Here is a 15,351-nt window from a genome sequence, read left to right on the forward strand (position 1 = left end):
GATCTTCGTAACAGCATGTATTTACTGAATCCAGACTCCAGCTGTTCTATTTTGTTACATGTATTAACTCACAGCAGTTCTGTAAGGTAAGTATTAAACTGATTGTTCTTAACATCTAAAGGAACAAGCATGGAGGTGGAACTTAGGTGCAAACAGAATCTAATATTATCATGATTTTGTTGTTGCCATTTAATGAACATTTCTACAGGAGACAACTGGTTTACCTAACACAAATGAATACAAATCCTTTAATATGATTTGCAAGAACACAGACTACATGGCAGAGTTCATTGTCAGTTCTCTTCAAGGGTTAATTTACCTTAAAAAGGGACCAGATAACTCCTATAAAGGCACTTCTTGCTCTCATATTAAACATTTCATATGGCAGCCACAAATTTCTTTTGAAGAAAAAGTAATATATGATTTTTAAGTTTTTTTCAAAGAAAAATATTCCATTGTGATCAAAGAAATATTAATCTAAAATAATCTTATGAATAGGTTTGCTGTGTAATATAATTTCTTGTCTAAATGAAGTGCTCGAATAAGAACTGGCTATATAGTATTGAAAAAAGATGATTAAAAAAAGGAGACAGCCACAAGACTTCTTGAATTTATTTCAAGTGTGTTCTCTATCACAATTTCTGTCTGCACATGGAAAGCATCTATAATTCCTTTGTTGCATGACTACTTCTGAACCGGGTTATTTAACACAAAACTCCCTGGGGAATACATATGGAAATCGGAATTTTCTGGGAGTATATCACTTTCTGAAAAGTCAATTGACTATTTTTCGGCTCAGAATTTTCTCTTCAAAAGGTTAGGGACCTATTGGGAATTTGGGAGAAACTGCTTTAGGGAGTTCGCGATTTGCAGATATTGACTGGTATATATAAAGTAGATAAACAAGTTTATACTGCGTAGCACAGGGAACCTTATTGTAGTAGCTTACGGTAAAAGAGAGTATGAAAATTAATATATATATATTCATGTATGACAAGCAATGTGCTGTACACAGAAATTGACATAACATTGTAAACGGACTATATTTCAATAAAAAATAAACAAACAAATAAATAAATAAAAAACGCTTTGAGATAACGTGCACAGAGATTAAATCCCACATAAAATGTTTCTGTGAGTGATTAATTTATCTGCAAAGCCTACTTAGCGATTTTTTTACTCTGCTGACAACCACCTGTGTTGAAACCTAATGGTAGCTTCTGAGGGGTGAGAATTTTCTTTGTATCCTGCCAAGCTTGACCTCAGATCAAGAGTCTGGAACTAAAATGTCAGAGTTTTTACTACACTCCTAGCTTTCTACTTCACTGTAAAGTGCAGAATGATCTTTTATTTGCATTTTGACCACAATTAATTAAGTTTAGATGTTATGTATCAAATATCCTCATACGTACTATGTTTTATTTATATTTTTATTATGTTAGGTACCATGTGATAAACATCACAAAATCTATTTATATGTATATTATATATTTACACCTAATATTATATACTGTATAACATACAGTCCTTAAATATATTACTTTGTAATACAGAACATGTTATACTAAACATATAAATAAGATATAAAATATTTCATGTGAGAAAATTTACCATATAATTCATTACATAATAGACTGTAATGCAATATGCTTATTACAGAGATTACCATTAAACATCTCATCTTAGGTGTTTCTCATCTTGGTCACTACTTAAGAAGAATAAAGATCTGTTGAAAAGACTACAAATTAAGTTTGACCCATTATTTTCAGCCACTGCTCAGACTCACAGTAAAACCATATTGTACTGAAATGTCATTTATTTTGTAAAGCTTCAACATGTACTCTGAATTTTGATAAGCATAATCTGAATCCTGTTTTTGAAATGGAACTATGGCAGAAGAGCCTTTATTTGATAACTGGAATCAAGTCTATTAGAACCACCCTGCTGTTAACACAGTCAGAAGGCCAAAAGATTGCATAAAAATTTCAACAAGTATTGTAAGAAATAACAAACTTAGGGCAAAAACACTAAAAATATACAACTGTCTACTTTCTTCATAGGTGTAAAGTTACATTGGAAATGCTATAGGTCCTTTTTAGGAGTCTAGCAAGAAATTATTCAGTGTACTTTTTTTGTTCACAGATGGAATTTATGTTTATAGACATAACTATTAGAATATATAATTATATCAGAAAAATGATCAGATAAAAATTCCTAAACTAGATGACAAAGGACATTCTAGTACTTTAAAATTTCATGTCACAGGATGGAAGCGAATGTTCCAGTTTATGGAAGCACAAATTAAAACCCTCCAGTGAACACTTACCCTTTTCTGCTCCTTTACATACTCTATCAATTCATCTCTTGTTCTCTTCACTGCCTCTTCCACAGCCTTTTCACTACGCTTCTGCTCTTCTATTATTGCTGCCTTAACAGTTTCCTGTTTGTGAGAGGATGAAACAAGAGTCAGGGAGGTGTGCACTGTGACCTTTTTGTGTCCATTTTCTATAAACTAAAAACCCCCTTCAATGGGTGGCGCTCATTCTGCTCAAAGCACATCTTTAAACAGGAATAAGAACTTACAAAAACGTTGTAGGTTCTGTTAGAGATTCCACAGAATTCACTTTTCTAAAGTGAGTGAAAGGGAAAGAAATGGAATAAGCCATTTATTGCAGGGAGCGCCTGACAGACTCCAATGACTTCCTTACCACCCTTTCATTTGATGTTTACATGATTGATTGCCTTCCTGTACTTTGCACTATCCACATAAGACTTCCAGCTTGTGTTTATTCTTCCAAGAACACCCTAATGCTCTAGGCTGTTTTATTCACGTTTAATTTCCCATCAGACAATAATCAAGTGTGGTCTGGGTGGCAAGATTTAGAGCTAGTTTGGTCCTCCTGCCAGGTTAAGATGTTGAGAGCTGGACACCAGGAATGAGAGGCAAAAATTCCACCGTGTGCGCTAATATCTGAAATGAGAAATCAGGGAGAAAAGCGGTTTCCCCAATTTACTGAAACAGCAATTGGGAATCCTAAGATATTTCAAAATTTCAGACAAAGAGAAAGCAGGCTAAAATTCTGAAAAAGAAAGGTAATGCTTCTCAAAAACCAGGCCTATTTTCTGCTAACATAGTGCCTTATGGATTGGATGAATGCTACAAACGCCTCTAACTTCCCTTTGTGTACACAGGTACCATCCTTTTTTTGGACACATAATCAATTAGAAAATGACTTGAAATTCCTCAGGAAGGTTTCCTTCATTTTGTTATTCATGAGGACTCTTCACTCTGTAGTGTATGCATGTTTTTGTTTAGAAAATGTAAAACAACATTAAAAATTTTCTACTATGAATATATTTACTGAAGAAAGTGGTAAATACAGCAAAATATGAACACAGAACAAGACACACACCCTCCACAACTGAGTATAAAGAGGGTGGGGCTCACGCTGTACACATTGTTTTGTAACTCTGGCATTTCTCACTTAAACTATATTTGGAATATTTTAAAGCAGCTATATATTCTTTTATGATTTATATTCGATTACTAGGATTATAATAATTTATTTTATCAACCTTTATTCATGGATATTTCAGTTGTTTTTAACAAAGCAGTGATGAGCAGCCATGTATGTATCTTTGTGGTGCACGTTAGATATTTACTTACTTTCAATTCAAGAGGTAGAATCATTCTGGCCGATGGACATAATTTTTGAGCTCTCTTATAGCTTTTGACATTTTGTATAATTTTTTCCCATAAGCAGTCCATGAGAATAGCTGTTTTCTTGCACCTTTGATTACGTTTAGACTCATCATTTTTTAAAATCCTTGCTGATTTAAGGGAGAATGATATCTAACTTTATTTTGCATTTTAAAAGATTACTAAACGACATACAGCATTTTTCATAGAAATATTAGCAATATACACATCCTCTCTTATCATTTACTTGATCATGTTCTCTTCCCACTTTAACACTGGTATACTCATTTTTTAGATCCCTTCCCTAATATATAAAAGTAAAATATCTGAAAATCCCTATAATGGTGACTTTGACAATTGCTATTATTTATTGAGACAAGATGGCAGATTGGTGCGACTCACAGCTCACCCTCTCCCACAAATCCACCAAGAATTACATCTACAGACCCACTGCATCGCACAGAACACCCACTGCAATCTGGCAGTGTCTCTCACTTCAAAATACAGGCGGATTCTCACAAAATCTGATAAGCAACAAGTTTATATTGTATAGCATGGGGAATTTTATTTAATATCTTGTCATAACTTACAGAGAAAAAGAATGGGAAAACAAATATATGTACGTTCCTATATGACTGAAGCACGTGCTATACACCAGAAATTGACACATCATTGTAAACTGACTATACTTCAACAAAAACATTTTTAAAAACTGGTAAAATAAGAGCATCTACAGTATTATAATCCTATTGGTTTCACATTAATTTGAAACTTGAAAACTTTCAGATGTTAGAAAGGCAACAAATAATGCATGTATTACTAAGCCCTCTGAAGTAAAACATACTGTTCTGTAGTGAAGGGTACAAATAATTTACACTATGTGGGTAAATTAAAAGCATAAATAGCTTCACATCAGTTGAGGATAGGTTTTGTCAACAGCTGAGTTATAAAAATTCTTGGTTTTCAAGGGTTTTATAGTTTTAAAACTACGGTAGACCTGGATTATTTGAATATAAAAGGTAAACCCATACCATATTAAGTATCAATCAGAATTTCTATCTAGTAAGGGTCATAGTAAATTTGACCAGATCTGTTTGGTCGAAGGCAAAAGCATCAATTTAAATAAAAGGGATATATCCAGAAAAAACATGAAGAATTAGCCAATATGTTCTTCAGTTAACATTTTGAGTGGGGGGAGGGGGCTGAGGCTGTAAATTGTCTGCTCTGTCCACATTTCTGAGGATCCTCCTTTCCTAAATTTTGAGCTGACAAAGAATCAAAAAAAAAAAAAAAAGAATCAAAAAAAAAATCAAAAAAAAAAAAAAAAAGAATCAAAGGAACTTTCCATTGATTCTTTCCTCCCAAATTGGGAGTTAGGTGACAGTCAAAGTTGTGAAATCCATCCTTAAATATTAGTTGTCAGTAAATAAATATCTTTGAATACGATGCAAAAGTAAAGCTTAAACTTTCCATTTTCTTACCAGATCAAATTCTGAATTAGTAGGAAATGATTAATGAATTTTGTGTGCATATATTCAAGTGTCTGCGAATATCTACCTGCACGTTTCACTGAATTCCATGAGTGAATTACACTGTCCCTGTGAGTCATGAGAATTAGTCTAAAATAAAATATACCTCACAAGGAATGAAGATTTGCCACCCATGAGTATATTCAAATAGGCAATTCTGGAAGAGTATTTTCCAGAATATTTTAGTAATGGCCAAACCACTGGAACATGGTATATCCTCCAAGGCAAGTTTTCTCAGTCTTGGCACTGCTGACAGTTCCTTGCTGGGGTGGGGCTGGGAGTCCTGTCATAAGCAGCGTACTTGGCATCTACGCACTAAATCGCCTCCAGGTGAGAAGCAATCTCTCAAATAAATAGCTGAGAGTGAAAAACATTTGCATATATGTCATAATTTGTTCAAATAAATGTTACACTTCTCACCATAAATATTTTATCTAAAAATAAAATATTTGCAAGAAATCATATCCAGATGATTATATAACTAGTTTTTAAGTGTGGAAGAAAAAGTTCTATATACTAATTTTTAAAAAAGGAATGCCTGGAATCAGTTTCTACCCTGTTACAATGAAACAGGTCATGATAAATGTCATTTAGGGCCAAAAGCTTATACAATACTGTGTACGAGATTTGAAAATTTCTCCTCATTGGATATAAGTATAGTTATGCTTTAGTATCCATTAAATCCTCCACACACTTCAGTGAAAAAACAGGATCATGAACTTGTAAATGGTCTCTGGTTTTTCTTTATCAGTGCACTTTAGTTAAAGATGACAAACACAGCTAAATTATTTACGGGAAACAAGTCTCAGCAATCAGCTCACTTCTGGTCTGTGGGCTGTAAACCACAGTACCAAAGATTTTCTAGGGCAACTGTGTGCTTTACTTAATCTTTGTTTTTATATATGATGTATGCATATTATCTAATTATGTATTATTTTAAAAGTTGCCCACGGTTGTGGAAATGCACCTTAGAAAATGAGTGTCAGAGTGTCAAGTCAAGCTGCTTTATGCACTTCCCGTGTTAAAAATGGTGAGACCCCTGTTCTACACAAATCTATGAGCTCAGGCTACAGTTCCTTCAGTGCTTTTCATACATGAATCCAAGTGCAAATGAACTTTCCGTATTTCAAAATTCATTTACTGTGCAACTGAGGAGCGTTCATCTAACTTTCAATTGGAAGTAATTAATCTGCACTGTAATGACATGCTAAATGGAAAATACTAATAGAAGAACCTAATTCTGTTTCTCAAGTGAATATGCACAGTTGAAATCATATGCTGATATTGACTGATATCAATATTTGCCAGCATCTAACTGTAGGAAAGACATTCTTAAAGATGAAATGTGTAGAACCTCATTACATATTAACATTAATAAATGAGTCTTTGCAACCATTTTTGATACGGTTACCTAAGTGAATCACAATGAAACAAAATGTTATCCTCCCCAAAGAGGATTCCATTTGCTAGGAGATCTACACCATAAAAGTTATTACTGTATTTTGAATTTCATCAATTAAAAATTTTTGAAGATTTGCTTTTTCTCTTATTATGTAAGCACCTACAAAATATTCTCAATTAAGCCTCTTGATCTATAAATGCCTGAAATATTTACTTTCTGGCCTTTCATAGAAAAAGTCTGCCAGTCCCTGACTTAGGTCATGATTCTGCAAAGCGGCAGTCTGAGCGGGGCTCAGCTGGACAGTTCTTTTGGTCTTGGCTGGGCTGTCCCCTGTACCTGCCATCAACTGCTGGATCTGATGTGGCCCCTCTTACCAGAATGGCCTACTACAGGAAGGCTTGCTTCCCCTACTCGTGATCTCCCAATCTCCAGCGGACCAGCTCAAGATTTTTCACGTAACAGCCGGACAGAATTGCAAAGTAAAGTGAATGCATGTACAGTCCCTTAAACCATGAGCTCAGGAATGATACAATGCAGTCACAGTATACTGGCCTGGGCAAATATGTACATTAATTCCAAAATTCTCATCTAATTGTTGAAAGATATTCCCAGAATGTTCAAAGATACCACGCATTCTATGGTGTTTATCTTCTTGGAGACGTATCTGCTGGACGCATCTCCAGCCTGGACTGGCTGCCCTCTAGGTCTGTTACACAGCTATCTATGCTGGGACTTCCCTCAGTCATTTTCCCGGGGATTCACTACATCCCTCTTGAACTGTGCCTTCAGCTCTCCAGGAACTACTGGATTTTTCTTTCTTGGTTTATTCCTTCGTTTTGAGAGAACACCTCCTCCAGAAGATTCTTGAGAAAAGGCACAAGGGAAGTAAAAGTTTTGGCATCGCCTTTGTCTGAAAATGTTTTTATTCTACTCTCACACTTATAGATTGGCTAAGTGTGGATTTCTAGGTTGGAAATTTGTACAGTTTTAAAGGTTATTGAGAAGTCTGATCACATTCCGATTCTTATCATTTGTATAAATTTTCTCCGTCTTTGAGAACTTTTATGCATTTTCTTTAACCCGTTTCTAAAAAATTCATGACAGACTTAGGTATAGGCCTAACTAGAAACTCACATATTATGGAAGATTTTTTTTTTTCTACTACAACTGCCACCCCCCCCCACCCCTCCTCCTCCTCCTACTACTTCTACTTCAACTACTAGTTATACTACTACTACTATTACTACTTCTACTACTACTACTACTTCTACTACCACGACTACCACCACCACCTCTACTACAAATACCACTACCTCTACTACCACTTCTACTACTAGTAGTTCTACTAGTAGTTCTACTACTAGTTCTACTACCACTACCACTACTACTAGTAGTAGTTCTACTACTACTACTTCTACTAGTAGCCCTACTACTACTACTGCTTCTACTACTGTTAGTTATACTATTACTACTTCTACTAGCAGTTCTACTACTACTTCTATCACTACCTCTACCACCACCACTACTACTTCTACTACTAGCAGTTCTACTACTACTTCTACTAGTATTTCTACTACTACTACTGCTTCTACTTCTACTAGTTATACTATTACTACTTTACTACTACCACCACCACCACCTCTACTACTACTACAACTACTACTACTACTACTACCACTACCTCTACCACCACCACTACTTCTACTACTAGTTCTACTACTACTAGTTATATTACTGCTTCTACTTCTAATACCACCACTACCTCTACCACCACCACCATTACTACTACTTCTACTACTACTAGTTATACTACTTCTACTTCTACTACTACCACTGCTTCTACTACTACTACTTCTACTACTACCTCTACCACCACCACCACCACTTTTACTACTAGCAGTTCTACTACTACTACGTCTACTACCACCACCAACTAGTTCTACTACTACTACTACTACTACTACTACTACTACCACCACTACCTCTACCACCACCACCACCACTACTTCCACTGCTACTGCTTCTACCACTATTACTACTTCTACTTCTACTACTACAGTATTATTTCCTGCATTCTATTTTCTGTTTTTTACTTCTCAAAATCCAATGATTTAGCTAATAAACCTCCTGAACTCACTGCCTAATTTTCTGGTCTTTTCATTCCTATTTGCCACTTCTTTGTAGTTTTTTATAGGCTTTTCTCTGGAAGACTTCTGCCACTTTGTCTTCTGACTCCTGTTGTTGCTGTTTTTAACTTTCTACTGTATTTTTAATTTCTAATCTTTTTGTTTGACTTTTAAAAAACATCCTATTCCTGTTTCATAGATGCAACATCTTCTCTTACCTCTGAGGAAACTGATGACGGGGTTATTTTTTAACTTTTCATATCTCCATAGAATCTGTTTTTATTCCCTGCTTTTCATGAGAAGCTATCTGCTCAGACTTGACCATCTGCTCATGTTTAAAGACCAGAGCAGTTAAATGCTGAGTAACACCTCTGTGCCTGCAGTTGTGGTTTATGGACTATGATCTAAACAGCAGAGAAATTTGGCTGGGTTGTTTCTCTGGGGTAATTTCTGATACCAATATATTTAGGTTTTTTATCTTGGGCTGTCGAGATTCCTCAGAAAAGAATCTTCCAATTTCCTGTCTGGTTGCCAGCATTCTGAGAGCTGTGATGGGAAAAATGGCCCAGGTTCTTAATAAGCAGCATAAACTTTTCACCTTGCTGTCCTCCCAACCCCATTTCATTATAGCATCTATACCCTCAACTGTGCTTGGTGGTCCCTGGTCCAGAGACCCTCCATTTTCTTTGTTCCCAGAGAACTAACCCCAGTTTTCTGTCAGGACTGGCAGAGGATGAGTGGGGATCCAACTGTTCAGTAAACAGACTTTCAAACATTCTTCTATTTGAAGCTTCATCTTCATTTTCCTTCTAAAGAGACATCTTACTAGTTGTAACTAGTAAGCCTTTTAGAACTTCTACAGTGTACACTGGTCTTCTCAGTCATCTCCATTCCTAATTTAGGGCTCCATTTCAGAGTTTCTGTTTCAGTGGGGTTTTAGAAGGGAGAAGATTAAAATGCTCTTTTTAACTAGATACATGTTAGAACAAAATACATTAAACATTTTATTTTGAAATAATTTTAGATTTACTTGAAAACTTGCAAAGGGTCCACATATGCCCATAATCTAGCTTCTAGTATTAACATCTTACATAATTATGGCACATTTATCAAGCTAAGAAACTAATATCATATAAAATATTAAATAGATCACAGATTTTATTTATATTTCATCAGTTTTTCCAATAATGCCATTCTTCTGTTTTGGGTTAAACCAGGGTAAAATGTGACATTCAGATGTCACAGGTCATTAGTCTCTTCCAATCTGTGACAGTTTCTCAGTCTTTCCTTGTTATTCCTTTGACACTGTTAAAGAGTACTTTTCAGGTATTTTGAAGAAATTTGGATTCATCTCTTTTTCTTATGACTAGACTGAGGTTATCAATTTTGGGGAAGAATACCATAGAGGTGAAGCATGCTTCTCACTGTATCATATCAGGGGGTACATGGCATTAAACATTATTTATCACTGGCAATATTTAACTTTGATCATTTGGTTAAACTGGTACCTAAAGTTAACCTTTTTTCCCTTTCTATAATCTATTAATTAGATATGAACAACTAAGTTAAGCCACTGAAGAGGAGGGAAATTGTACTCCATCTTCTGGGGGGGGGGGTATTTACATGTTTTTTTAAGAGATAAATGAGTATTTTTAAACTACAGCTACAGAACTATTTAGCATTTCTAATTCTTCATGTGTCAGTTCTGTCTTTACAATTGATTTTTGTCTTTACAATTGATTGGTATTCATTATATTGCTGTATCATATTTAAAATTTGTATAGCATCTACATTAGATCAATTTATTCATTCCTTTGCTAATGTTCATTAGTAACATCCCTCTTTCTTCATTAACCTTGTCAAAGACTTGTGACTTTTCTGTCTTAAGTGACAATTCAGTATTTCTAAGCTTTTCCATCTGTGTCATGAATTTCTGTTATCATCTTTTTTCTTTACTTCTATTTTCTTTGGATTATTCTATTCTTTCTTATCTATCTTCCTTAATAAACTGTTAGTCCGTTATTTTCCAGTCTTTTCTATTTTCTAATTTAAGTATATGATGCTATGATTTTCCTCTGAAGTAATACTTTAGATGCTTCTCACAACTTTTTAAGTAAATGCCTACTTTAATGAGGACTGCATTATTTTTTCCTTTGTACTTAGCTTTTTAAATGTCACACACAGTGAAATGCACAAACATTAACCAGTGGGTTTTTACATGTGAATACACCCATTTACTCACGACCCAGATGAAGAAAAGGAACATTTACATGCTACAGAAAGTTCTCACGTGCTTCTCCCCATCACAGACAATCACTATTGTGATTTCTATCACCATAGATTATTTTTTCTTGTTCCTAAAGGTCATAAAATATGAATCATGTAGTATTTATATTTTTGTGACAACTTTTGTTCAACATAATATTTTTGAGATTCATCCATACTGTGGAGTGCATCATTAGTCTTTTTTTTTTTTTTTTTTTGGTGTAATGTTGAAAATAATATATCACAATTTATTCATCCATTTTACCAATAACAGATAATTTGGAAAGTTTCCATTTGGGATTATTATGAAGAAAGCAAGATCTATCAGTCCTTTAAACATCTTTTAGTGGGATGAGCACTAATTTCTGTTGGGTGTATACATAATAAGGAAATAGTGAGTATCAGGGTATATATGTGTTGAGCTACTTAGTAAAAACTGCCACACACTTCTAAAAAGTGAGTAGACAAATTTACACCCAGCAAGAATGTATGAGAGGTCCAGTTGGTCCACATCATTGTCAACAGTAGGTACTGTCAAGTCTCTTTAATCATATCCATACGCAGGGCAGGGGTATACTGGTAACTTACTGTGATTTTAATTCACATTTCCTGGATGAATAGTGATACTGAGCCCATTTTTCATATGCTTACTGGAGCCTTTTACATGTTCTTTTGTAAACTGCCCTAATTCCTAGGTTGTGGCCTTTAGTCTAAGGAGGAAGGCCCTTCAGGCTTTCTCAAATGAAAGCCTTTGATTTATTAAAGCTCTTCTACCTTCACAGGACCTAAGTTCCTGAAAGAATCTGGTCAGCTCTTTAGCCTCTCAGCTCTTCTTTTTCGCTGTTGCTGGATTTTAAGAGTCCTGCTCTCTGCATATGCAATTGAGAATTTGGCCAGTGACTTGGGGGTAATCTGAAAACTGATTTTTGTTATTCTAAGAGTTTGTTCTGAAAATATGCCCCTTGGCAGGCCTGAACTTTGCCTTCTGCCTCATCAGCGCTGTAGGACATATGTTTTCTGCTTGAGCCCTAATTCTGCATGCTGCAAAAAAGAAAATGCTTTTAAAGCCTGAATGTAAAGTTCATCTTGAGTGTTTCCATTTTCTCAAGACTTGTAGCTCCTCCAATCCCATCTGCATTAGTTGCTCTACAGTGACAAGGCCTTCAGTAAATTATTTTATATATTTTGTAGCACATTTATGGTTACTTTTGGTGTAAAGCTAGTCCTATATAAGCTATGTTGTAATGAGTACAGTAAGAGATTCCATTCATTAAGCTTTAAATTCTAATATTATCTATCTCGCTTCTATAAATTATCTCTGGTTCTTTTAAACATTTATACTTTTTTTTCCATAGTCTTTTGTCTTACTCCTGACTCACAGAAGAGATGTACAAATTAAAGATTTTGTCCCTTTAAACCAGTTCTATAAAATATTATTTAGTCTTTAAATGCTATAGATTCCAATACATTTGTTACACATTCAACATTTTTTTTCTCCTGTCACATGATACTTCATTGCGGACAGGAATAATGATATCGTTGCACAAAGGATTCATTAAAAGTCTGCAGTCCTGTTGGAAAACAGCTGATACTGAAACTTGTGACACAGATATCAGTGTATAATACATTGTTTCCCCTAAAAAGTCTACCTGTACTCATGCAGCCACTCATTACCTTACAACAAACCTTGTAATGTTCGAAAGCAAACACTTTTCTGAAGCTGAATTTAATTGTCCTTGTTTCTCCCAGATTACTTTCTAAGTATTTCACTGAATAACAATAATGGTAAGAATCATCTAAGTTTGTCACCCAACAGACTATCTAATGAACACTTTTTACAAAGGAATCATGAAATGCCCAAAGCACTAATTTTGGTGATGCTGCTTTTGGTAATATGTTTCATTTAAAACCAACCAAAACTTTTAAGAGAGCTGAATTGTGTTGTTGGAGATCAAGTCCATTTAAAAAAAATTAATGTGTCTCCTTAAAACAGTGGTGGTCCGGCATCACTTTATAATCTCCTGTGGCTTGTTAAAGACTTGGTTTCTACTTTCAAAGTGCTTGTAATCTAGTGGAGAAGGTATTTTAATATAATACAGCTGGGCAGTGGTAGAATTCTATACTAAATGCCAATGAAGAAGAAAGAACACTAGACTTCATCTGAGAAGTAGAAAAATAAGTTTTCTGAATTAAAAAAAAGCTAAATTATTAAGAAAGAGAGGGTTTTGAAAGTTAGGAAAACAGCGACACTCTGGGCTGAAGGCACAGTAGGACTAGAGGCTCAACACCATACATAGCGTGGTGCGTGCACCAACAGTTTGGTACTAAAAGCACGAAACGTGAAGCAGAGTCGGAGAGGATGAGCCGGAGATGCAGAGACCAGGTCACTGAAAGATTTATATTTCATGCTCTGAAAGGTTTATAGGTCATACTAAGTAGCCTTAATATAACCCCAGAAGCTATGGGGAGGCACTGAAGAAGTTAAAGTGGGAGACAAAGGAGACAAAGGATACAAACTGGAAGCGAAGACGTCTACGTAAGAGGTCAACATAAGCAAAGAGGACCCTAAATAAGTCAATGACAGCAGGTAGGAAGGAAGTACATATGCTTAAGGATTATTTAACAGGTAAAATGGGAAAGCTTTTAATGATTAAAAAGTATGAAAATGGGGATGAAAGAGAACGAGTGTAGGAGGAATTCACCCTCTGGACTGGGTAACTTGGTAGATGGTTATATCACTGAATGAAATAGGGAATGTAATAGGAGGAAAAATCTTGACAGATGAAAAGGTAAGTTGATGTGGTGGTGTTCACTTGTCCCCAGATTAAGTTAAAATTAAAAACAATTAAAATCTAATTAAGATTTTACCCATACTTATTAAGTAGGTTAGTACCAAAACTCTGGAAGTAAAAAATGTTAAGACAAACTAATGAATCAAAACGAAGTACGTCAAGACAGAAAAACTATTTCAGCGCTGTAAAACTATCTGGCCTGCTAAGCTAAAATAGAAATGTTATTTCCTTTTTTAAAAGAAAAGTCAGGTGGCAATGCTAAATTTTTTAAAGAAAATTTAACCACTGATTGTAATGTCTGTGGCTTTGGGGGAAAACATAACCCCAAATTACAGCGGCTGTGGTTATAAACTGTTATGAAGCGCTTCCAACGTCAGACATAGCTTAAGTGTCTGTACGGACTGGAGTCTTTTTACAGGACTTTGCTAGGCCAGCAAAATTAATGACGCTCTTCTCTTTGCTCCCTCGGTGTCAATAACAAATGTGCTTTCTTTAACAAAGATTTTTAAGGGGCACAGAATTAATTTAATATGAAAATCAAATAAGCCAGAGTCATAAACTTTCTTCTTAATAGATCAGAAAAAAAAGTACAGGCCTAAAATCACCACTATGACTTGGTCTTAATTTATGCCCAAGGCCAAACAAAATCATCTCTCAAAGAATGCTGCAGAAGTATGTGCCACAATCATCAGGCAGTGTTTTCTGTCACAGTTGAATGTTTCTCACCTCAGTTAAAGTCAGTACAAATGCAGAGAAAAGCTAGAAGTCAACTGGGAGCAGCAGCTGACTTGTCCCTTGCATTTCTCAGGAGTAGCTGTGGTTCAGTTTACACTGATTGTGCTTTCATTGCCACACGCTGTCCTCCCCTCATCTCCAGTGTGACTTAGTGATCACAGATGTTAAGTACGGCTAATTACAAGCCCTATTCTGAGAATTCTGTTAATTAAGGAAACATTTGAGTGCTGTGAAGCGATCTACATTTTAGAATTAATAAAACAGCTTCCAGGCTTTAGAAAGTCGGCCGTCCAGGCAGTGCTCGAGCAGTCTGTTCCCCGGACAGGAGGGCTTCAGGCTCCGTGGACGGATCCCAACCAGGTGCCAAGGAACTGGCGGACAGAATGAGTGCTGGGACCTGAGACCAGACAGGAGCTGGGCAGGAGGCGGCAGGACCCGCTGTTGTGCTGGTGGCTCTGAGCATCCCAGAAAGACGAGGCGCTGGCCACTCAGCGCTGGGTGATACAGGATTGTGATGCAGAAAGCATCAGTAACTTTAATTCCTTCCCAATTTCATCTGAAACGCAACAATCAGAAGTGTGAGGCCGTCTCCACTAGTACAAGCTAATCTGAAGTAGACATCGTCTCCTTCTAGTTAGAAAATGGCCACATTCCATAAAAGAAAGTCATGCAGAGTGTCGTCCAGAACAATTTTCTTTTTATTTACTCAGTTTTAAATATCATCTATATGCTTGTCAATCCCAAATTTTGGTCTCCAGCCCTGACAAGTCACCTGAACCCCAGAGCCATGTTTCTAACTGCC

At 35.7% G+C, this 15,351-nt stretch overlaps 1 protein-coding gene across 13 annotated transcripts in view; it reads right to left on the reverse strand.

Moving 5' to 3' along the window:
• Window positions 1-15,351, reverse strand: part of CCDC91 (coiled-coil domain containing 91) — a 225,084-nt gene that overhangs the window by 51,266 nt on the left and 158,467 nt on the right. For all 13 annotated transcript variants that reach the window (XM_072954296.1, XM_072954295.1, XM_072954294.1 and 10 more), the window contains one exon: window positions 2,327-2,440. In XM_072954296.1, the coding sequence (XP_072810397.1) occupies window positions 2,327-2,440 (114 nt within the window). The remainder of the gene's footprint in view (window positions 1-2,326; window positions 2,441-15,351) is intronic.

The sequence above is a fragment of the Vicugna pacos genome, chromosome 34 (genome assembly GCF_048564905.1).
Source record: "Vicugna pacos chromosome 34, VicPac4, whole genome shotgun sequence".
NCBI classification, from domain to species: domain Eukaryota; kingdom Metazoa; phylum Chordata; class Mammalia; order Artiodactyla; family Camelidae; genus Vicugna; species Vicugna pacos.